This window comes from Podarcis melisellensis (genome assembly GCF_964234715.1).
Source record: "Podarcis melisellensis genome assembly, chromosome: 1".
NCBI classification, from domain to species: Eukaryota; Metazoa; Chordata; class Lepidosauria; order Squamata; family Lacertidae; genus Podarcis; species Podarcis melisellensis.
Window position 1 is genome coordinate 112360927 of NC_138528.1, and position 22810 is coordinate 112383736.

The 22810-nt window shown below is 45.3% G+C and overlaps 1 protein-coding gene across 10 annotated transcripts in view; it reads left to right on the forward strand.

Moving 5' to 3' along the window:
• ZNF385B (zinc finger protein 385B) overlaps window positions 1–22810 on the forward strand; it is a 199396-nt gene that overhangs the window by 173137 nt on the left and 3449 nt on the right. For 9 of the 10 annotated variants that reach the window (XM_081930107.1, XM_081930106.1, XM_081930109.1 and 6 more), the window contains 3 exons: window positions 9964–10239; window positions 20395–20573; window positions 21492–21593. In XM_081930107.1, the coding sequence (XP_081786233.1) occupies window positions 9964–10239; window positions 20395–20573; window positions 21492–21593 (557 nt within the window). The remainder of the gene's footprint in view (window positions 1–9963; window positions 10240–20394; window positions 20574–21491; window positions 21594–22810) is intronic. The other variant, XM_081930108.1, reaches the window with a different exon arrangement.

Below are 22810 nucleotides of genomic sequence, written 5' to 3' on the forward strand. Positions count from 1 at the left end.
CTTAGTGCTGCCACCAAGGATTCAGTGTGTATTTCAGTATGACAAGAAATATCATTACAAAGCTGTCTTTTCTGAAAACGGAAACAGATCAGTTAAAACAGCAGGTCACATTCCCTGTACAGTTTGACCAGCATATCCATTGTCCAGCTGAACGCAGCCATTTAGGTTGTGGATGAGGACAAGCAAAGATGAAATTGCCCAGTAGAGATGTGGCAATAGAGCTACTTCCCTGTCTACATTAAAATCGACTATCAAAACGGTGGGTTTCAAGTGCAGGAGGTGAGATGGTGTGACAGTCCTGCCTTTGGGGTATGAACAAGGGAGCAAACAGTGATTCCAAGTGGCATCAAACAAATCCTGCTTTGCTGTCTATGAGCTGTCATTTGTCTGTGGCTCCATGCTCTGAGCTTGTTAACACTGTCAGTTATATTGAGATGGAGATGATAACCTTAGTCACTTGTGTTTGTAAGAGAAAATCATTTTTATCAAAAGTAATGTGAAGTGGAGAAATAGAGCCATCGGATAGCTTCTTGACTGTCTTGTTTTCATCCTGGGATAAATGTGGCATAGCCAACCGAGGTATGCAAAGATGGATGAAGTTATCTACATTTGTAGTGAACTATCCACGGTAACAACTTGCAGAGGGTCATCTAGCTCCCTGGAGGTAAATGCCAGCTCTTTGATACGGTAACCAGAAGAGGAAAAATACATGCTGGTTGTGATCTAAAGACATGAACACTCAACAGTGGGCTGCTCATGGCACTGCTGCAAGCAATTAAAACTTCATCTGCTTGCGAACCAATTGATGGCCAGTGTTGTGAAACCTAATGAGCTGCTTCCCTTTCTCCTGACAGTAGGGAAAGGTGGTACGAAATTGAGCACCCCCTTGCTCCACAGCTGCCAAATAGGTGATCAGAGCTGAGAGGGCTGCTAATTTCAACTGATGCTTAAAGACACACACACATACACACACACGGAGAGAGAGAGAGAGCGCCAGAGCCCTGAGTACTGGATACAGGGATTTAGTACCACGGTTCATAAACACAGCATCCTTCTAGAGGTGTGGTTCCTCATCCAGCGGGGGATACGTATATGTGTGGAATGGATTGCTTTCACTCATATGCCGCTGTCACTGGATAAGTGTACATGCCCCAGAGTGGCTTGGAATAATGAGCAAGAGGGCTGGGGGTCGGGGCGGGGGGTCTTGCCTATGTAGCCAGTGCCCCGGGACACTCTGGTGTTTATTCGCAATAATAAGCCTGCAGCAAATAACCTCTGACTCTTCCACAGATATTTGGAAGCAAATAGCCATGTAAACAAGCCCATAGGTGCTCCCTATAGCACATTTCTCAAGCTCTTGCTTGGTAATGTTGACAGCAAAATCTAGTGGGAAGCCGTGCTCTGGTCTTTCTGCATAAACCAGTAAACCTTGGTAAACCTCATGAATAGTCCTGAAACATTACAGTCCCTTATAGAGTAGACCATAGAGGCATCATTAGTTCCACATGCAGTGGAACGAAACAGGCTGCTATTTCTTTTTGAATCATATTAAGTAGATGTTATGAAATATATCCCTACCCCACACGACCCTTACTTTTATTTATAAATGCCAGCTTACATGTGGACCCTGAGAAGAAATGTTTTGCACTTCACAAATTGTGCTTTGGATAGTAGGGTCATGGGTTAGGACTCAGGACCAGCAACTGAGTTACAGCTGCCCATCACTGAAAATGGTTAAAATATGGTTAAAAACTAGGACTCAGGCAACATGATTGAGCTAAGGGGTGGTCTGAAGTCTGCAAAGGTTGACGTCCACTGCAAGGTCTTACTTATATTTATCTATTGCTCTTCTCTCTCTCCCTTGAGAACTCTGTGACTTAGCTTAATGTTAGGACTCTTCTACACAGCTGCAATTATAACGTTATAAGTGCATTATAAAAATGTGATACCAGATGGCAATGTAGAGCTCAATTGCAAATTGCATATATATTATATTATATTATAATATATATATTATAATTGGGGGGGGGGTTCATAGCATTTTCATAGCCTTTTTTTATATCTGTGTAGATCCAGCCTTAGAGTTAGTGACTAGCCCAGTTGGTTCAGGGATGATGTACAATTGATCATGTACCAAATGGAAACCTGCAACTTGGAAAGACAACCACATGGGAGCACCTACCCATGAAGTGGAGATGGTTTTAAGAAAGTATCTTCAGCCACACTTGCTCAGAAATTCGAAGCAGCCATCTTTGCCCGTCAGTGTCCCAATTCAATGTCCCTGGCAGCCTTAGGAACTGGAGGCTGATGGAAGGAAGCAAAAGTGGTAGCTCCAAGAATTAGTAATTCAGTTTTAATTTATACCCCACAAAACCAATCTTAGCTGTGTGAATATGATAAAAAATAACTCCTACAATAAAGACACATAACACATGTGCACACACATTCACATATTCTCTCCAGGCATAATAAACTGAATTAAATAGTCAAGATACTCAGCTTCGTGAGCTACTGAACAAGATGAGTGCCCCAGCTACTCAAAACTGCACCTGTTTACTTATCAAATGAAAATAAGGATCCTTTGATCACACATTCTAAATCAAAACAAATATACTTCAGAGTTGGAGGGTCACAAATTTGAATTCCACATTTTTGTATCTTCCTTTTGTGATATAAAGCATAAGAAAATAAATGCAAATGTGTTGGGGTTTTTTTTTACATAAAAGAGAACAATATATGCTTCTCAGAATATAAATGTAGGGCCTATTGCTCCCTTTGAGCCTCTCTTGCCTATGATCTTGTCTCAGCAATGTCAACTTGGGCTTAGTTGTGAGATTTCAATATTTAGTCCTAACAGTTCTTTTTCTAGGACTCTGCAATATTTTTTATGCTGTTGGCACCCGTCGTGTCTCAAGGGACAATGGACTGCTTCTCTGGAGGTGAAGACAAACCTCTGTGTTAGCAGCACTGAAGTTTTAATAAATTTAATAAATTTTATATTTATGTCTTGTGGTCCGGGGCTGCCCAGATGACAAGATTCCCCTCTCAGCATTGCTGATATGGTCTAAAGCAGAGCAATACATTTGGCACCAGCTGAGCTGCAGGAGTTGCAAGGAGGAGGCGTACAAAGCACTATCCAGCCACCTTAGGGATTCCATTCTGGATTTCTGTAGGGTTTAGTCTTTAGCCTGTTCTTATCCCAAATATATTCCACTAGGGAGCAGAGGTGTAGGACCAAAGCTTTCCTTCTCCTAGATGGGCTACCTTCCCAAGTTGAGGAGCCCCATCCTCACCTCACCTCCCTCTATAATAAGTGCAGAGACCGCCTTCTTGACCATGGGACTCACTATTGATCTTGTCCACTCAATCTTCCGGAGCCTGTCTTCGCATGCAAGAGAAGTCCCTAACTCACCAAGGGTTTGAGACCCATCAGCTACCCTCACCTGGTTTAGCTGGCCAGTTGAAGCTGTTCCCAGGGTGTGGCCACTGTCGCATCCTGACAACTTCTAGGAGCCACAGGTGGAGCTGAGAGCAAGGTGGGGACCAAAGGTGAACGGATTACAACAGAAGGTGTCCCCCACCAGATGTATTAAAGGTAAAGGGACCCCTGACCATTAGGTCCAGTCGTGACCGACTCTGGGGTTGCGGCGCTCATCTCGCTTTATTGGCCGAGGGAACCAGCGTACAGCTTCCGGGTTATGTGGCCAGCATGACTAAGCCACTTCTGGCGAACCAGAGCAGTGCACAGAAACACTGTTTACCTTCCCGCCGGAGCGGTACCTATTTATCTACTTGCACTTTGACGTGCTTTCGAACTGCTAGGTTGGCAGAAGCAGGGACCGAGCAACGGGAGCTCACCCCATTGCGGGGATTCGAACCACCAACCTTCTGATCGGCAAGCCCTAGGCTCTGTGGTTTAACCCACAGCGCCACCTGCGTCCCACCAGAGGTATTACACCTCCCCTAATACCCCATACAGTTTCAGTTTCAGATTATTTCCTTGGCTACTGATGCTGTGGAGCACTCATTCTAATTTGTTGAGAAAATGTATTTAACCATTTGGAAAATGGGTTGACGGTCCTTGCTTTTATATTCACTATTGAAAAAAGAGGTCCATTCCACCATGGCACAGAAAGTCGGGGTGGTGTGTACATATATTATTATTATTATTATTATTATTATTATTATTATTATTATAAAAAGCTTTTAAAAGTAGGACATTGCAGGAGTCCCTGTTCTCATGTTGAAGGGAAGCATCTCCTGTTCTGAGCACCAGCTCCCAGTCCTTTGCCGGGCAACCAGCACTTCTGCATGAGAATCAGCAAGGGACAGATGCTACTTTTTCCTTCCCTCAAAAGGACACAGGGCATTGAATGAGCAGACCAAAAGGGAAAGCAGCATTCATCCCAAAGCATAACTGACAATTTAAGAGATTAACATTGGACTTTCTGCTCTCAGAATTTCAATTCCACACTTTCATTCCAGATTTTATCTGTCCACCTGTCTTTCCCTCTCTCTCACATACACCTTACATATACTCCCTTTAATTTGCATCACCTCGGAAAATAAGAGCTCCTGTGGTTCCACAGGCATTTCACAATATAGTCGTACCTCGGTTTAAGAACAGTCTGGTTTAAGAACGATTTGGTTTATGAACTCCGCAAAACCGGAAATAGTGTCCCGGTTTGAGAACTTTACCTTCGTCTAAGAATGGAATCTGCACAGTGGAAGGGCACCGGCGGCGGGAGGCCTCATTAGGGAAAGCGCTCCTCTGTTTAAGAACAGACTTTTGGAACGGATTAAGTTTGTAAACCGAGGTACCACTGTAGTTGGAAAAGTGATCTGGATAAATTATTAAGCGGCAACTTTGATAAACCGTTCAGTATCTCTCCCCCCACCACGCCAATCTTTTAGATCGTATGTGTTTATTCTCAGGATTATTCTCATATTTTAGGATAAACTGCTAGATTTGCAATCCCCACGATGGTTGCCTTGATCTCTGTCTGCCCCTTCATCCGCTGAAAAGAAGAACGGTACTTCTGACCAATTCTTCTTGCCAGGCCCCTCTCCCCCAACTGAACATTCATTAGTCACTGTTTGAGCCTCTGATTGAGCACTATCAGAATATGACCTCCACCTTTAAAATTGTGGCAGGTATGTACAATTTATTCGAATTTCAGAATTGGCTCGCATCAGTTTGAGATGGTTGAGAAGTGAATGGAAAGACGTTGTACAGAAAGAGTTAAGAGGTGTTCTGCTCCAAGCTGATTTGCATGCAGGTCTACAGGGTTATTCTATTTTCTGCACCATCCCATGGTTCTTTTTTTCCTCCCCCTCCCCCCCCTCTCTTAAGCCTCATTTCTCAATAGAATGCACAACCGTTTAGGAAGTTGGTACTCTGAGTGACACCCATTAGTTTCTCATTATTCAGAAAATGGGGCAGTAAAGCAGAAAAAGAATTGTTCTAGAACTCCTCATCAAATCTGCCTAACTTTGTCTTAATGAATGTCAAGGAGTAATGTGGTGCAGTGTTTTTGTTTGTGCATGTGTGTTTAATGATAATGAAATTTAGGACAGCAAGCCTTTACAATTGAAATAAAAAATACCACCTTGAACAACTTTTTAATTACCCTCTTTCTGCTGTCTAATTCCTTATGCATATGCCATTTATGGTATATGTTATTAATCCTGCCCTTCAAAATAATAATAATAATTAATTTTGCAAATGAGTGATCCTGAACCTTAAAAATATTTGCTTGGGGTAGGGAGCCTTCTAAACTAGAACAGTTCCTTCCTTAGTATTCAGACGGTTGGTCCACAACCCAGTCTTCTATGACTGTCAGCTAATTGACTACTTTTCCGAAGTTTCAGTTGCCTTATTTTGTGTGGGAGAAAGAAATGCATTTTGAACAGGTAGGAAAAAAAGAAACGTCTTTTTTGTTTCAGATATGCCAGGTATCTAAAGTGTCAACTCCAAACCTTTTACTGAAAGTTACTGACAGAATTCTTTCTGTATGTTAAATATATAAATTCCACTCTCTGTCTGGAATTATTTATTTGATTTGATTAGCCTTCCACAGCACCCAAAAGGCTTGTGGGGAATAAAAATAGGTAAAAGTCATACAGCTCCTTAAAGTGATTTAAAAAACCACCCCCATTGTACCCTTTCCCAGAGCATCAATAACTAAAAGATTAAAAAACAAACACCGCTTAAAGACCCTCAATTTGAGGCCTAAGTCTTACATTATGGTTTTAATTCGACTTCACTTCTACATCATTCTGGAAATGTGAAAAGGTATCATTTATGTGTATATATGTATGGTGATTGGGTCATAGGAAAGTATCACATTTAACACCATCTTGTCTTGCCGCTAATGACCATGTGCACTGTTCTTAATTTTTAATTTCTTCTAACTCAAAAGTATTCAACATCCATAAAATGCCATACATTTTAATTTTTATGCTGTCATTTTTACTTTTATTCACTATTTAGGAGTTCTTGATACATTCAGTAGAGAAGGGTGAAGGGGTGCAGGCACAGGGGAGCCTTAAACAGCTCAGGACCGCAATACCTCAAGGGCTGACTCTCTCCATATGAACCTACCCTGACCCTGATAGCATCTCCTGAGGCCCTTCTTCATGCGCCTCCTCCACATGAGGTTCGGAGGGTGGCAACATGAGAACGGGTCTTCTCTGTGGTGGCTCCCCATTTGCGGAACGTTCTCTCCAGGGAGGTTCGCCTGGCACCTTCATTATATATTTTTAGGCACTAGGCAAAAACGTTCCTCTTCCACCAGGCCTTGGGCTGATTAATATCCTACAGCTTTTTAAATGTGTCTGTGGAAAGGGAGGGTATTGTTTTGATGTTTTGTTTTAATTATTTGTTTTTATTCTGTGCACCGCCCTGAGATCTTATGATCAGGGCCAGTATATAAATCTCATAAATCTAATACAGTGGTGCCCCGCAAGACGAAAAACCCGCTAGACGAAAGTTTTTCGATGCGCTTCGCAAGACGAATTTCCCTATGGGCTTGCTTTGCAAGACGAAAACGTCTTGTGAGTCTTGCGATTTTTTTCGCTCCCCCCCCTTTTTCTAAGCCACTAAGCCGCTAATAGCCTTTTAGCCGCTAAGCCGCTAAACCTTTAATAGCCGCTAAGCCGCTAATAGCGCTAATCCGCTAAGCCGCTAATAGGGTTGCTTCGTAAGACAAAAAACCGCTAGACGAAGAGACTCACGGAACGGATTATTTTCGTCTTGCGAGGCACCACTGTAAAGAAATAAGGATTGGTAGGGAAATTTTACAGTTTATCAAAATATGATGGCCTGCATCTCACTTTTGTACAAAAAAGCACAGCATAAACATAGTACTATACACAAGCAAACTATTAATAAATGCATGAAAACTACTTCAAGACAATGCATCCAATAACATAAGAGACCACAGCTTTTGTCATATTCAGCCTAAAGTTATACTTAATTAGAGGGATTTTTTCTCAAGACTTCAGCATAAATGGGGTTATTATTTACAAATAAATGAGAAGGGGAAAGGAGTTTACATATACGCCCTTTGCAGGCAAAAGTATATTCAGCGTTTGAAAAAATTATCATAAAACAAATATTCCCTCTGTTCATTGCTTAAGGAATACAAGAACAGTGCCAGACCGGAGGACACAAAATATTTTTTCGCATGTCCATTTGTGACCAGATCGTTTTGTTTGCTTTGTAACACAAAAAAAACCCTTAATAAAAACTTAAGAAAAAAAACCTCCTTCCCTCCTCAGAAGTGCTATTGTTACCATAGCATTAGGATTCCCAGAACTGTCAAAGCTTTTCTGCAACAGCTTGTTCAAATTTCGAAACAAGAACAAAGGGAGAATACAGTGCACTCTTGAGAAATATATTCCAGTAGGTGCTATCTGCAGGTGTTTTAGAAGTCTGTACCTCTTTTATGCGAATGGCAAAACTAATGAAAGGCATGCTCCTATGCTTTGCTGAGCTGTCAAAGGAAGTAGTGAGAATGAGGTGGATTGCAGCCTGCTGTGGAAACACATCAGGATCGCGAGCCCAGGGTGACAGGGTGTCAAAGCTAACTGGGCACAACTTTCCTAGTCACCACTCATTTCCCCCTGAACGATGCTATAGAAGTGGTAAACACTTGTGTTGTTAAAATACTCCCCTGCACAGATAAATAAGATGCGCTGCTGCTTCTGTTTTTTACAACCTTGCATCTCCTACACGGCCATGCTCTTGAAAGTGCCAGATTAGGAAAAAAGTTCTCCAATCTTTTACAAAAGCCGAGTATTACATAGTAGGTGCCTGATCGTGTTCACTTCTTTGTTTAAATTACATTAGAGGTGTCCTGATTGCTTTGTCAAACTCTGTCTGACAACATGATAATAAATTTATTCATCCCTTGCAAGTTTCCTGTCAGTGGGTTACACTCATTGTATATAACATGGCTTTAAAAAAAGAGAGAAAAAGAACTATTCGTTTATATACTGCCATCAATGTGCACAGCATTTTGTAATGAAACATACGACAACAGCAACCAATAACCCCCACTTTGAGGAGCTCCCTATCTAATAATTAACACAGTAAGTGGAAACAAAAGGAGGGGAGGAGTAAGGGAAATGGAGAATTATGCTGAAGAACTAAATAAAAGGTTTAAATTAGGGTGGCTCACTGGGGCCCTCTAGCGGTTGTTGGCTTGTGACTCCCATCAGCAACTCCCTCCAGCCAGTATGACCAATTGTCAGGGATGATGGGAGCCACAGGTTCCCCAGCCATGGTTTACAGGGGTCAGCAAATTTTTCAGCAAGGGGCCGGTCCACTGTCCCTCAGACCTTGTGGGGGGCCGGACTATATTTGGGGGAGAGATGAACGAATTCCTCTGCCCCACAAATAACCCAGAGATGCATTCTAAATAAAAGCACACATTCTACTCATGTAAAAACACGCTGATTCCCAGACCATCCACGGGCCGGATTTAGAAGGCGATTGGGCCGGATCTGGCCCCCGGGCCTTAGGTTGCCTACCCATGGTTTAAATTCTTGTGAAGACCCTTTAACAGTGGCATCCTCTCGCTCCTCCTGCATCTCTTCTTCACTCTCCAGTCCTCAAGCTTCTCCTGCTTCTATTTTCTCTCGCCCAGTTCACAGATTCCTTCTTCCAAGCCAGTCTCCAACCCCCTTTCTCCCACTCATCAATCAGAATCCGGCCACAGGAATTTTTGGGGTAACAAAAGTACATACAGCATCTCTGCTTTCAGTTCATAGAGACTTTTTAACAGATCAATGTGAGTCACTAATGTTATGGCGAGTGTCAGGTTGGGGGAGAAGAGTGGTGGAAATTGGAGGAGAGAGAAAACGGTGGGTGGTTGTAACTTTCATTCTTTTACATCTGTTTGTGCAAGGTTTTTGTGTCAGCATCATGTGGGTAGGTTCTTTCTCCATTCATTTATTAGTTTTTCGTTGGCTGTGAGAGAGATTGGGGGACCCCAGGGAATGGTTGGTTGCCTTCAGTTGACTGCAGTGAGTATTGTTTACTCCAATTCTCTGCAGCAATTTGAAAATTCAAATCATGAAAATTCATCCGTATTTTAGGGTCCTAAAAAACACCTTTTTGTATGCAGTTTTGTATTTTATTTTTTTTGCAAGCAACTTCCCCTAGTATAATGCATTTTTTCCACTAATATTTTAATTTTTATGTGCACCTTCCCCTAATTCTTGTAAACGCTGTTTGCCTGGAAAACTACATTGTTTGCAGATTCCAACAGAAGAGCTGCATTACAGTTCACATGTTGCTTCAGAAAACGCAGTTTGGGTCGATTGGCCTTTAAGTGTGAACCGAACTGAATTTCCCTGAGATAGTGCCCTAAGACACTGGTCGTGTCTGGTCCTCGTAGCATCATCTGGATTACAGGACAACCTGGCAGCCTAATATTCTTTCTCTCTCTCTTTCAGAAGATAAGACAAACCTGACAGTGAATGGCTCTAGTCAGCTTCCAAATGCTGAAGTGGTCTCTTTTATACCTGAGCCTGGAGCTACAGCAGTGTTTGTCACTTCCGCAGCGGTAGCAACAACATCTACACCCTCATCATCAACTTCTTCCAAGAGCACAAATGGGACTACTAATGCCATTTCTGAATCAGAAGAGGAGAAAGCCAAAAAACTGCTTTACTGCTCATTATGCAAAGTGGCTGTGAACTCTCTATCACAGCTAGAAGCACATAACACAGGTGAGTATCTGCCAGAAATAACTAAATGCATCATTGAGGGGTGGGGGGAGGGCTGAAAGAAGTTAATATAATTGGCATTTAGACATGGTGGTGTATGTAATAATTCTTTGCCTCCTTTATTTATTTTTTAAAGGAGAGGGTGTTTTATGTAAAATATACGGTGGCAATTACTAGATTCCTGTCTGCAGTCAACACGGGATGCATAAATCCTGTTCTTTATTAAAGCTCTGAATCATCTGGTTATACGGAAATAGGCATCTACTGCATGCTTAGCGCTGCCATTTCCTGTGAATGCGCTTGTTGCCCAGACTGACGGTTTCGCCCAACTTCCTGGGATCTGTATTTCGCCCTCTTACTCCAGGAAATGCTGTTGCAGAACAAAAAAATCAGAAGGCAGTTTTCACGATTCCACATTTCAAGGAGAACCATTGAGGGCCACCTCACATGCATACCCTCCAACATTTCTCCAATGAAAATAGGGACGTCCTATTCCATTATTCTTAATGCCATTGCCATTACCATTGTTTTATTTATATCGCTCCCATCTGACTGGGTTGCCCCAGCCACTCTGGGCAGCTTCCAAGCTAAACTTAAGTTTAACTTAAAACTTAATTTAAGTTTTTTAATTAAACATTTAAAAACTTCACTATACAGGGTTACCTTCAGATTTCTTCTAAAGGTTGTAGAGTTGCTCGGGGGTTACATAACTCCATAGCCTCCAACATTACTCCAATGAAAATAGGGATGTCCTAATGAAAAGCAGAACATTCTGGGATCAAATCAGAAACCGGGATGGCATCTGTTAAATTTGGGACTGTCCCTGGAAAACAGAGACACTTCGAAGGTCTGCATACGGTAACTGCTGAAAAGGCCTTTTCTGATGCTCTCAGTGACCAGGGTATCACTGGTCAGCTGCTGCTTATTCAGTGTGTCTCTCCATTCCTATGTAGGACCTACACGCCTTTTGTCCTGGTGCAAGGACTATCCAGGGCTGGCACAGGAAGGGCTCCGTAAGAGATATTTTTAAAATAAATAAATAAGGAAGTCTTCAGAAATTCACCCCATCTGAATTTCTCCAAGGGTTTTGGAGTTCCAAATTAGCCTGGTCTCGTTTCCAAAGCCAAACCAACGTAATGGAAACCCTCCACCACTCATTTTTATTATTTCTTTATTTTATATATGGCACTGTGCATGTTCAGTTCGCCTCAGCTTTCAGTTCCCTTGTGTCTTTTGAGAGCCAGTGTGGTGCAGTGCTCGAGAGGGTCTTACTTTGGACTGTGGAGACTCTGATTCAAATCTTCACCCAGCCATGGAGATGGCTGAGCGATGTTGAGTCAGTCACTATCTCTTTGCCCTGCCTAACTGGCAAGTTTGGTGTGAGGACAGAGGGGCCTTGGTGGAAAGGCAGCATATAAATATAATAAATAAAATAACTTTTCCCCCTCTCCAAATTTACCGTGTGCCTTTGCATCACTGGTAGACACAATTGCATCAAGACTCCTTTCTGTGGAGTATTTTTCCTATGTGAATATTTTGATTATTTGTATTGATAAAATATGGCCAAAAAAGCCCACCATCCGATCGTGATGTGATTGTACAGTGTTTGTATTTTCTTGCATGTTTCTCCAAGGGACATGAGCACATGTATGAATGAGTAAAGCACCTCATAAATAATACTGATGTAAGCATACATCTTAAATCTGCTTCCCCTCCCCAGTGTTTTAACTTGGTATAAGTATGTTATTGTGGCAGAAGCCTTTGTGAGCTAATATCACTCATGCATAAGAAAAAGTAATGCATGAGTAGTATTAAGTAGAAGAAATGAACCAAGTAACTGAAAGAATATAGATTTAAAAAACCTACTATTTCTTCTGCGGGAGAATATAATTATGCCTGTGACTCTCATACCTCAAAGTGTTTTTGTGCCTTTGATTTTTTTTCTTTAAAAAAAGACCAATAACAAGAAGCCATATTTTCCTTCTGTTTCCCTCATGATAGTAACAAACTGCAGAACAAAAGTCCTGTGTGCCTTTTTTTCATGCAGTCTTTACTTATTTTCTGGTGAATAGAAGCTGCTTGCATAACGTGAAAGTTGTTGGAACCCTAGAAACACCATTGGTGTTTCCCAGACACAGAATTGCTGGTTGAGGGTAATGTGGACTGCAACAGGAGAATTAATGGCCAGGGAGTGGGTGAGTGGTTTTTTCCTTGTGCACCAGTTCTCTGCCACATCTCCCCAGAGAAACTTCCTTCCTCCATAAAGCTTATTTGTGGTTCGAGGGCCCGACCCCCGCAAAGTGAAATGAAGACACAAGGACACGTGATATAAGGTTAATGGGCTAGAAAAAGGCCACAACTTTATTGATTACAGCAATGGAAAGGTATTGGCTTAGGCATTGGATCGAAACAAGTGGGTTTATTCACCAGTAGGTGGAGCCAGTTGATGCTAATCCAACTATAGGCTCACCCCTGCTGTCACCGAGGGTCGTGCCATGGCCTCCCGCCAAGCAGGCATCGGACAGAATACACGACCGCCAGATTAATGAGGCCAGAGAGAGGCTGGCGCTGCAGTAAAAGGCTGCTGAACACGCCCCCTCCGCGGCACCTGGTTGGGTGGCCACCGGGGGGGCGTGAGCGCCAGCCAGGTGAGCTGGAGGCAGGGGGCAACACCCCCTGCTAGGCGGTGCTCGGGCTCCCGCCCACAACCACTCCCCTCTCTTTCAGGGAGGAGAGTCTTTCCAGTCATTGAGCCAAATGTGGGATGAATGGGGGGAAATGGAGATAGCTCAGTTGGTAGAGCATGAGACTATTAATCTCAGGATCGTGGGTTTCAGCCCCACATTGGGCAAAAGATTCCTGCATTGCAGTGGGTTGGACTTAGATGACCCCGTGTCCCTTCCAACCCTACCATTCTATGAATCTATAAAATGGAAGGTCATGAGAGAATCAGATGGGAGGAAATGGTCCAGCACCTACACATCTGCCTACTGATTCCCCTTTGCCCCCTACATTAAGCAGTTTGAGTCAAACTCAGGAGGACTGGGTTTTCCAACCCTCACATAGTTCTGTCCTTGGTTTCTGGTTTTCTCATGAAATTCCATTGTTAGGTGAACAAGCTGAAAAGCTTTCACTTCAGCAAAACAGATAGGTGATCTGTTTTGCTGAATTGAAAGCTTTTCAGCTTTCTCATGCTTTCATTTGTAGCACTGGGTGAACATGATTTTCCAGCACTTCTCCTTTGTGCTGAAATGAAAAACTATTTTTTAAGATGGCAAAAATGACTTACAGATCAAAAGGAAGTAATTGTGAGGAAAACTCTATTTCCTGGGGGGAAATATTTTCCTCCTCCTATGCCAAGGATTCTAAAGTGGTGGATTCTGGGAGACTCTTTTAGAAGGTCACCAAGATCCATATAGTTGGAACTATGGATTATGTGGCAAAAGAGGATTTATCTTAATCAGTGCCTGTAATGATAGGTGGTTCCTGAACAATCTCACAGTTCCGCAAAGGGTTTCTCATTGAGAAGCATTTGAAAACTTAACTTCACAGAACAGGGGTGGGAAACACGAGTCTTCTAGATGGACTCCCATCATCCCTTACTGTCAGGGAACTGCCATCGGCTCAGGGGGGAGACAGGAAAAGCCGGATGGATTACAGAGAGCCCCCAAAGATTGTGGGAAGCAGCTCCTCCTCACCGGAGAAGAGTAACCACGCCTCCAGTGAGAGGAGCTTCAGGGCTCGGAGGAGGCGAGGCAGTGCCAGGACACCTTGCCTGGGCAAAGCGGGGAGGAGAGAGGTCCTCCATTACCCACGCCTTCCTTGCGCAGTAAGCTTTTGTGTCGAGAGGGAAGGCACAGACTGGGCGTCAAGAAACTACTTTGCTGGGGAAGGTTTAAGGACCGCCCACTCACGGATTCTGCCAGTGAATGAGCCAGCCACGGGAGAGTGGCGCTCTGGACAGATAAAGTTTATTTTGGCATCAAAAGCAAGGCTTCACAGCCAAGCAGGGTAACCCCTTGGAGCCCTAACACTTACCATTGGCCATTTTGATCTGGGCTGATAGGATCCCAGCATCATCACAAATTCCCTACAAATGGCAAACAAAAAGGCTTAGTATAATGTTTGGAAGATTGCAATGGCCAAGAATATAACTGGTAAACCTTGTGCCAGGAAGGCAAAGAAGCAGTCGAACTTCTCTATTCTACCTGGTGGATCTTAATTTCTTACATTTCAGAAAACAACCTACACGATTCCTTACGCAAGCCAAGGAGAGAAATATGGACTTCTTGATTAAAAGGATGGATTAAATACATAAATGCAGTTATACTTACCTGTATATAACGCAGTCATCTCCGTACTGGCTTTCCATGTTGACGTGTTAAGTTTTCGTTGTTTTAGTCTCTCCTGGGTTTGGGGGGGCAGGGTGTTGTTTTGTTACTACTTGTAAGAAGATATTGTTCACTTGCAAAAACCCAAGGGAAATGAAGGAAAAAAGCCTTTGGGCAGTGTGATGGGACGATGAGCTGCTTGTGCGTAAAATGCAAGTCCCTCAGAGTTTGATCAGGTTTTCAAACCTCTGCCTGTGACGGAGCCCCTCCAGCATGGCTGCGTCAATCACTAGTAGAATCCGAAAGTGGCTGCTTTCGGAAACGTTTCCAACATAAAAGCTCCTTAACGGAAACACGTCGTCTGGCCTCTCGGCGTGACAGTTTCCGTCGAGGTGTGGGTGTCCCTATAGGAGGTCCTGAGACCTCCCCACTGGTTTCGCTTGAAGCGTCTCTGAGCCATCCCTCCGACTCACTTTCCCTTGGAGTTCTTGCTCGCCCTCTACTGGTTCCCTCTTCCGCTGCTACTGCTCTCTCAACCTCAGGGAGCCTTTGCACCTGCGGCGCTTTAGATGTCAGTTCCCTGACATCCACCTCCCCTCCAGGGCCCCCTTCACCCCCTCCCGTCTCCTCTCCTACTGGCGGTGAGGAGGTAAAACCCCTGAAAGAACCTCCCTCATCTTCCGACGTCGCGAACACTTCCTTCCACTTGTTGCTGTTCCTACTCTCTAGGTACTCTTCGTCATCAGAGTCCACTCCATCTTCCAACTCCGACTCCGCGAACCCTTCCATTTCCTCTTCCTCATCGGTGGTGCCGAAATACTCCCTCCTAAACCTTGCTATAGGCTGAGGTTTCCTCGGGAACCTTTGGTGGAACGTTTCTGTTAAAACCTCGTCATTGACTTCCTCTGCACTTACCCAGGTGTTTTCTGACTCCGGTTCCCCTTCCCACGCCACCAAATACTCCACCTGATTACCCTTCCACCTGGAATCGAGGATTTCCGCTACATGGTTGCGGCGTTCCCTCTCTTCCAAGGCTGGTCCCCTGACGTGCTCCCCTTCACGTCCCCCCCTGTATGGTGACAGTAACGACCTGTGGAACACTGGGTGCAATTTCATGTGGTTGGGTAATCGGAGTTTGAAAGCTACCGGGTTGACCTGCTGAATCACCTCAAAGGGTCCCAATCTTCTGGGCCTCAGTTTCTTACAACCCCCTTTGAACGGCAACCCTTGGGTTGACAACCACACTTGATCCCCCACCCTTATGGTTTCACCTTCCCTTCTGTTCTTGTCTGCCTGCTTCTTATATTGTGCCTTGGCCCTTTCTAAGTTGAGCTGGAGCTGCTGATGGATGGCTTCCATCTCTTCTACAAAATGTTCAGCCGCTGGAACACTCCATCTCTCCCCTCCTTCCCCTGGAAATGCCCTGGGGTGACACCCGTAATTAGCCAAAAAGGGACTCATCCCTGTGGACACATTCTCCGCATTATTGTAGGCAAATTCTGCCAACGCCAACTTTTCGACCCAATCGTTCTCTCTGTCATTGACATAACACCTAAGATATTGTTGAAGAATGCCATTTGCCCTTTCCGCCTGCCCGTTGGTTTCAGGGTGCCGGGCAGTTGAAAAATTAACTTCCACGTGTAGCAAGCTCATGAGCTTCCTCCAGAACCTGGAAGTAAATTGTTTGCCTCGATCTGAGATCACCCTCGAGGGAGCCCCGTGCAACCTAAAGATATGTTCCACAAACAACTTCGCCGTTTCTTCCGCTGTGACTGCATGTGAGCATGCTACAAAATGGCACATCTTAGTTAACAGGTCTACTACTACCATGATGGCTGTTTTCCCCTTGGACCTTGGCAGATCCGTCATAAAATCTATTGATATCGCTTCCCAAGGCCGTTCTGGTGTGGGTAAAGGTTCTAATAACCCTGCCGGCGCCCTTCTTTCCCCTTTGGCTCGCTGACATTGGTCACACCCTCTTACATACTCCCTTACATCTTCCCTCACCTTAGGCCACCAAAATTCCCTGGTAACCAACCACATGGTTTTGTGTTGCCCAAAATGTCCCGCCGTGGGGCTATCATGCAACTGCTTGAGTACTCTCCCCCTCAATTCACCTTCGGGTATATACAGTGCCCCTTTGTAATACAATGCCCCATTTCTTTCCTCAAAACCTCCGGGGCTCTCGCCCTCCCCCCTGAGACCTCTGAGCTTATCCTGGGCATATTCATCATTTTCCGTTTCCTCCACCAGTTCCCGTTGCCCCACCAGCGCCGCCCCACACACCCAGCGGTCCTCCGGGATGACATGTCTCTCTTCGATCACCTCCTCCCCTTCCCAATATTCTGGTTTGCGTGAGAGCGCATCCGCCCTGACGTTTTCTGGGCCTGGCACATAACAAATCTCAAAGTTAAATTTGGAGAATTCCTGTGCCCATCTCACTTGTCGTTGGTTGAGCACTCGAGCTGTTCTCCAATACTCTAAATTTTTGTGGTCGGTGCACACTTGCACCTTGTGTTGTGCCCCAATTAATAAATGTCTCCACCTCCGGAATGCTTCGTGAATGGCAAGTAGTTCCCTGTCATACACCGTGTAATTCCTCTCGGACTTATTCAGTTTCCGCGAGAAGAATGCACACGGTCTCCACTCCGACGCACTCCTCCCCGGTTGAAGAAGGACCGCCCCTATAGCCCGGTCGGATGCATCTGTTTCCACTCTCATGGGTTTTTGTAAATCCACATGCAGAAGTTGTTCTTCCGAGGCGAAAGCCCTTTTCAGTTCTTCAAAGGCTCGATCCGCCTCCACCGTCCAAACAAATTTCTTCTTGCTGCTGAGGCAGTCGGTGATGGGCGCCGTCAAGTGGGCAAAGTTCTTGATGAACTTCCGATAAAAGTTCCCAAACCCCAAGAATCTTTGCACGTCCTTCTTGGTCTTCGGTGTCTTCCATTCCAGTACCGCTTGAACCTTGCCTGGATCCATGGCCAATCCCTTGTCTGACAAGCGGTACCCCAGGAATTCCACCTCCTTGGTATGAAACTGGCACTTCTCCAGTTTCACCCACAGCTGGTTGGCTTGCAGCCTGCCCAACACTTCTCGAACGTCCCTCACATGCTGTTCCTCATCTTCCGAATACACCAACACGTCGTCTAAAAAGGCCACACAGTTCTTGTAGAGCAAAGGTCCCAGAACGTGGTTTATAAAAGCTTGAAAACAGGCGGAGCCCCCTTGTAGACCGAAGGGCATAACGAGGTATTCAAAGGCTCCCAAAGGGGTAAACATGGTGGTCTTCCATTCATCTCCCTTCCTTATGCGTATCAGATTGTACGCCCCCCGCAGGTCCAGTTTTGTAAAAATCTTTCCCTTCCTTACTCTGGTCAAAATGTCGTCAATTCGGGGCATAGGGAAAGCCAGGGGCTCCGACACTGCATTGAGGGCCCTAAAGTCACACACCAGTCTCGGTTTGTCTGTGTTCTTTTTGTCCACAAAAAACACTGGGCTGCCCCCCACCGCTCGGGACTCTCTGATGAAACCTCGCTTCAAGTTTTTGTCAATGAACTCCCTCAGCTCCTGCATCTCCCTGTCTGACATGGCGTACAGCTTGCCTACTGGGAGTTGGGCCCCTGGGAGTAGGTTGATTTGACAGTCAAAGGGTCTATGCGGTGGCAGTTTGTCTGCTTCCCTTTCGCTGAATACGTTGCTCAGATCTGCGTATTGCGGGGGCACCTTCCCTTTGCCCATCACTTCCATCCCCGCTAGGGTGACTCTGTCTCCTCCCGAGACCTTCCCCTCCTTGCAGTGTTCTAGGCAATGCGCTGACCCAAAGGAGACCACCCTCTGATGCCAGCCCACTAGCGGATCGTGTAGCGCCAGCCAGCTCATCCCCAAAATGATGGGCGCTCCTCCCAGGATGGCCACATTAAACGCTATCTGTTCGGTGTGCCTGCCACTCTCATTATCATCGGGACAGTCTGTTGGCTAACTTCTCCCCCCAACAGCTCTCTGCCGTCAATCGTAGTCACCTGCAAGGGGTTACTTAAAGGGATGGTCTGTATCTGGTGCTCAGCTGCAAACTCCTTACTCATGAAATTACAGGAGCTGCCTGAATCCAAAAGCGCCTTGACCTTTAGTGGGTGTCCGTTTGGCAGTTCTAGTAACACCTCTATCACTAAAGCAGGTCTGGGAGGTTCTGGCATGGGCACTTTCATTGCTCTTTGGCCTGGCTGCTGTGCCCCGACGGTGGCAGCCAGGCGTTGGCTTTTACTTGCTCCTTGCTTTCCTCTTCCTTTCCCCCAACAGCTCCTGCCATCCCTTGCCATTCCTTTCTTTGTGGGCAGACTCTGGCAAAGTGCCCTGGCTGTTGGCAGAGATAACATCTCTTGGCGCTCTTTCCCTCCTTCTTCCGCCCTTCACTGGGATTTGAAACTGCGCGCGCCCGCGCTGTTCCAACTTCCATCGGCTCTGCCGGCGGGAAAGATGGCTCTGGAATGTCTGGAATGCGGAACTCCCTCCAACGGTCTCCTTTCCCTTCCCGCCTTTCCAAAGCCCTCGCCTCCTGGCGCGCTCCTATGGCCAGCGCAGATTTGGTTAATTGGTCCATAGACTCCGCCCTGGGCCCCCGGGAAAGCTCATCTTTGACGGTTGAAGAAAGCCCCTCTTCGAAAAGCATTTGGATGGGCTCCGCCGATAGGTCCCACCCCAATTTATGAATCAGCATAGTAAATTCAGTCCAGTACTCACGGACAGATCTGCTTCCTTGCTGGCAAGCCATTAACTGCCTTCGCACCACCCCCTGCTCAATATCGCTGGAAAACATCAGGTCCATGGCACGAAAAAACTTCCTCGTGTCCTTTAAGATCTCATTATTCGCTGCCATCAGGGGTCTAACCCAATCTTTCGCCCCGGATTCGAGATGGCCAATCACATACGCCACTCGCGATTCCTCGTCGGGGAAGTCATCAAACTGCAAGTTTAGAGCGTATTGCATCTCTGTTCTAAAGGCATGATAGTTCCTGGGATCCCCCCCGAATTTCTGCACCAATCCTGGTACCTTTCTGGCGAGCGGGGTGGTTTTCTCCTTTCCCTTTTCTGCATCCTGAGCCCTCCTCTCCTCAAGCCTCGCCGTTTGCAGCGCCAACTGGATCTCCAACGCTCTGTACCTTTCTTCCAGGCTTGGACCCCCTCCAGCTGCTCCTGCACCCCCGGTTCCGGCTGGGTTGCTCATGATGCTTCTCTCTGCACAAGCTGGCTTTCGGTGACTTTCGGATTGCTGTGATGGGACGATGAGCTGCTTGTGCGTAAAATGCAAGTCCCTCAGAGTTTGATCAGGTTTTCAAACCTCTGCCTGTGACGGAGCCCCTCCAGCATGGCTGCGTCAATCACTAGTAGAATCCGAAAGTGGCTGCTTTCGGAAACGTTTCCAACATAAAAGCTCCTTAACGGAAACACGTCGTCTGGCCTCTCGGCGTGACAGTTTCCGTCGAGGTGTGGGTGTCCCTATAGGAGGTCCTGAGACCTCCCCACTGGTTTCGCTTGAAGCGTCTCTGAGCCATCCCTCCGACTCACTTTCCCTTGGAGTTCTTGCTCGCCCTCTACTGGTTCCCTCTTCCGCTGCTACTGCTCTCTCAACCTCAGGGAGCCTTTGCACCTGCGGCGCTTTAGATGTCAGTTCCCTGACAGGCAGGTAACAAAAAAAGCAAAGCCCTTCCTTCATTTTTACCCTATGTGTAAATATGGAAAGTGATGGAAATGGTATTATGGTATTATGGCTGAAAATGTTTAGTTGGTCATTTAAGGGAGAAACAATCTCTGATGATTTTTGCATCATCAGGTTCCAAGCACAAGACAATGGTTGAGGCTCGGAATGGTGCTGGTCCAATCAAGTCTTACCCTAGACCAGGATCCAGGCTGAAGGCTCAGAATGTCACTATGGGCTCAGGACTGCAGAACAAAACATTTCATTGTGAGATCTGTGACGTCCATGTCAACTCAGAAATCCAACTTAAGCAGGTATGGTGACAGCATCAGGAATCACTGGGCTTGCATAGCGCATGCCACATTCATAGATCACGGGAGTCCTTTGTTTCGTATCACACGCTCGTCGGATTAAGTGGCTAATTTTAATTTGGCAGACCAAATTCCACTTTCCAGATGTTGGCAAAGGAATCCACCTGCCTTGTGCAAAAATATGGTACCAGATCCTGAATCTCAGGTTTTGCTTTTAAATTGGCAGATATATAAACCTCATAGGTGCTGAAGAACAAGTCTGAAAATATTTAGGCAGGATTTGCTAATGGCTGAGAGCCACTTCCTCTGCTGATGAGAACAGCTTGTGTACAGGCCAGGATGATTACAGTCGTCCACTGTGTGCTGGCATGATACTGGCTGCAGCCTCCCAGTGCTTAAATATATAGGGATGAGAATTCCCTTCTTTCCTGGATCATCACCATCCATCTGCTGCTGGCAATTTCACATGGTAAGACCAGTGCTGTCATCCAGCATCTTCTCCTCTTGCTCTCTTGATGCACAATCTATCGCTTTGATTTTATTGTCTCCTAATGAAAATCTGAGTATACACAGATCTTAAGTAATAAGTCTGGGAGTTTTTTTTAATGTACCTGATTTGTACAATCATAATATCTAAATGTTCCGGTTGCATGGTTTTACAGGGGTTTTACTACTGAAATCTAAATCTTCTGCTGGAGCTCTATGCAGTTTATTTTCTTGGAGTAAGTTCACAGATTTGCACAATAACTACAGCAGGTGATATACAGCGTTAGTCAAACCCAACTGAAATCATTGGACTCGTGTAACTGAAGTCCCCTGATTCCTTTGAGTTTACTCCAATTATGGCTAACATTAGATATCATCCGGTATTAGTTAATGACTTTTAAACTGAACATTTTTTGTTTTGTTTTACATTTCCAGCACATTTCCAGCAGAAGACACAAGGACAGAGTTGCAGGGAAGCCTACAAAACCGAAATATAGCCCTTATAACAAACTACAACGTAGTCCAAGTATTCTAGCAGTAAGTGTTGCCTGAGCGTAGCATTATATTTTTCCGTAACTGGGGGATTCCAACTGCATTCAAGTTTAGGTGTATGTCAAATGTGGTCCACACACAAAGGAAGTTAGCTGCTGCTGCTGGAGGGGAGGAATAAACCATCTGAAATGGAACGAGTAGTGTGTCTTATTTTTCTTTTTAGAAATGCACTCCATCTCTTTTAAAGGCCGAAGCAGTGCACGTTAGGGGAATACATTTCTGCCTTTAAGCAAGCCTTTTTGCAATGTCCCGTTCTTCTCATGGTTCCAACTGAAGGCAACAGCAGGCAGTGCTTAAATTGAACCCTAGAGGGCGGAACAGACTCCACTGCATTTCTCTTGATTGTTTCTCACCTTCCTCTTGCCCATTCCTACGGCAGCTATTAAAACTACTGTGGTGCTACGGAACAGTTCCAAGTCCTCAAAAAAAAACAGAGCTTATCTTGCAATGTAGAAATCCTTCCCCACATAATTTCTCCTTCGTGGGCACTCATGTCCAGGATACAGTGTTGGAAGATTCTGTGACCATCTCTGTGTTAGTGAAGATATCTAGAGGAGGCTCTCAAGGGCTGCTAGCCATAATGGCTATGCTCTGCCTTAAGGGTCGGATGCAGTAATGCTTCTAGATACCAGTTGCTGGAAAGCACAGGAAGGGAGAGTTTGCTTGGCTTTTGCCTGGTCGGGAGGCCCCTGTGAGAACAGGATGCTGGAGCAGCTGGGCCATTTCCCTGACTCTTATGATAGGTGTGAGCCTCCTACAAAAAGCGGCTCCCCACTGAAGTCGGCCGCCATTATTTTTAACGAACCTGGAGTGCATCCACGGTGCGCTGCAAGCCAACCATGCCTAAGGAACGTATATTCTCAGTTTTAAAGTGCAGCACGTTCCAAATGACCTTTAGAAGCAAGCAAACAAACAAACAAACGCTAATATCCTTGCATAATTATAAAGAATAAAATTAAAATGCTTCAGGCTATATCCACTTATTAGTTTCACGGTAGGGGAGCTGAAGCAGGTGCGTGCTGGAGCACAAGACCCAGTTAAGTGTTTAATTTGTATCTGTAAGCAGGCAGTGAGCTCTCAGGACCAACTTCATACATTGTTGCCTGTACAATGTTCAGTGGCGTAGCGTGGGTTGTCAGCACCCGGGGCAAGGCAAGTAATTTGCGCCCCCTAACCCGTGGATTTGCGCCCCCTAACCTGTG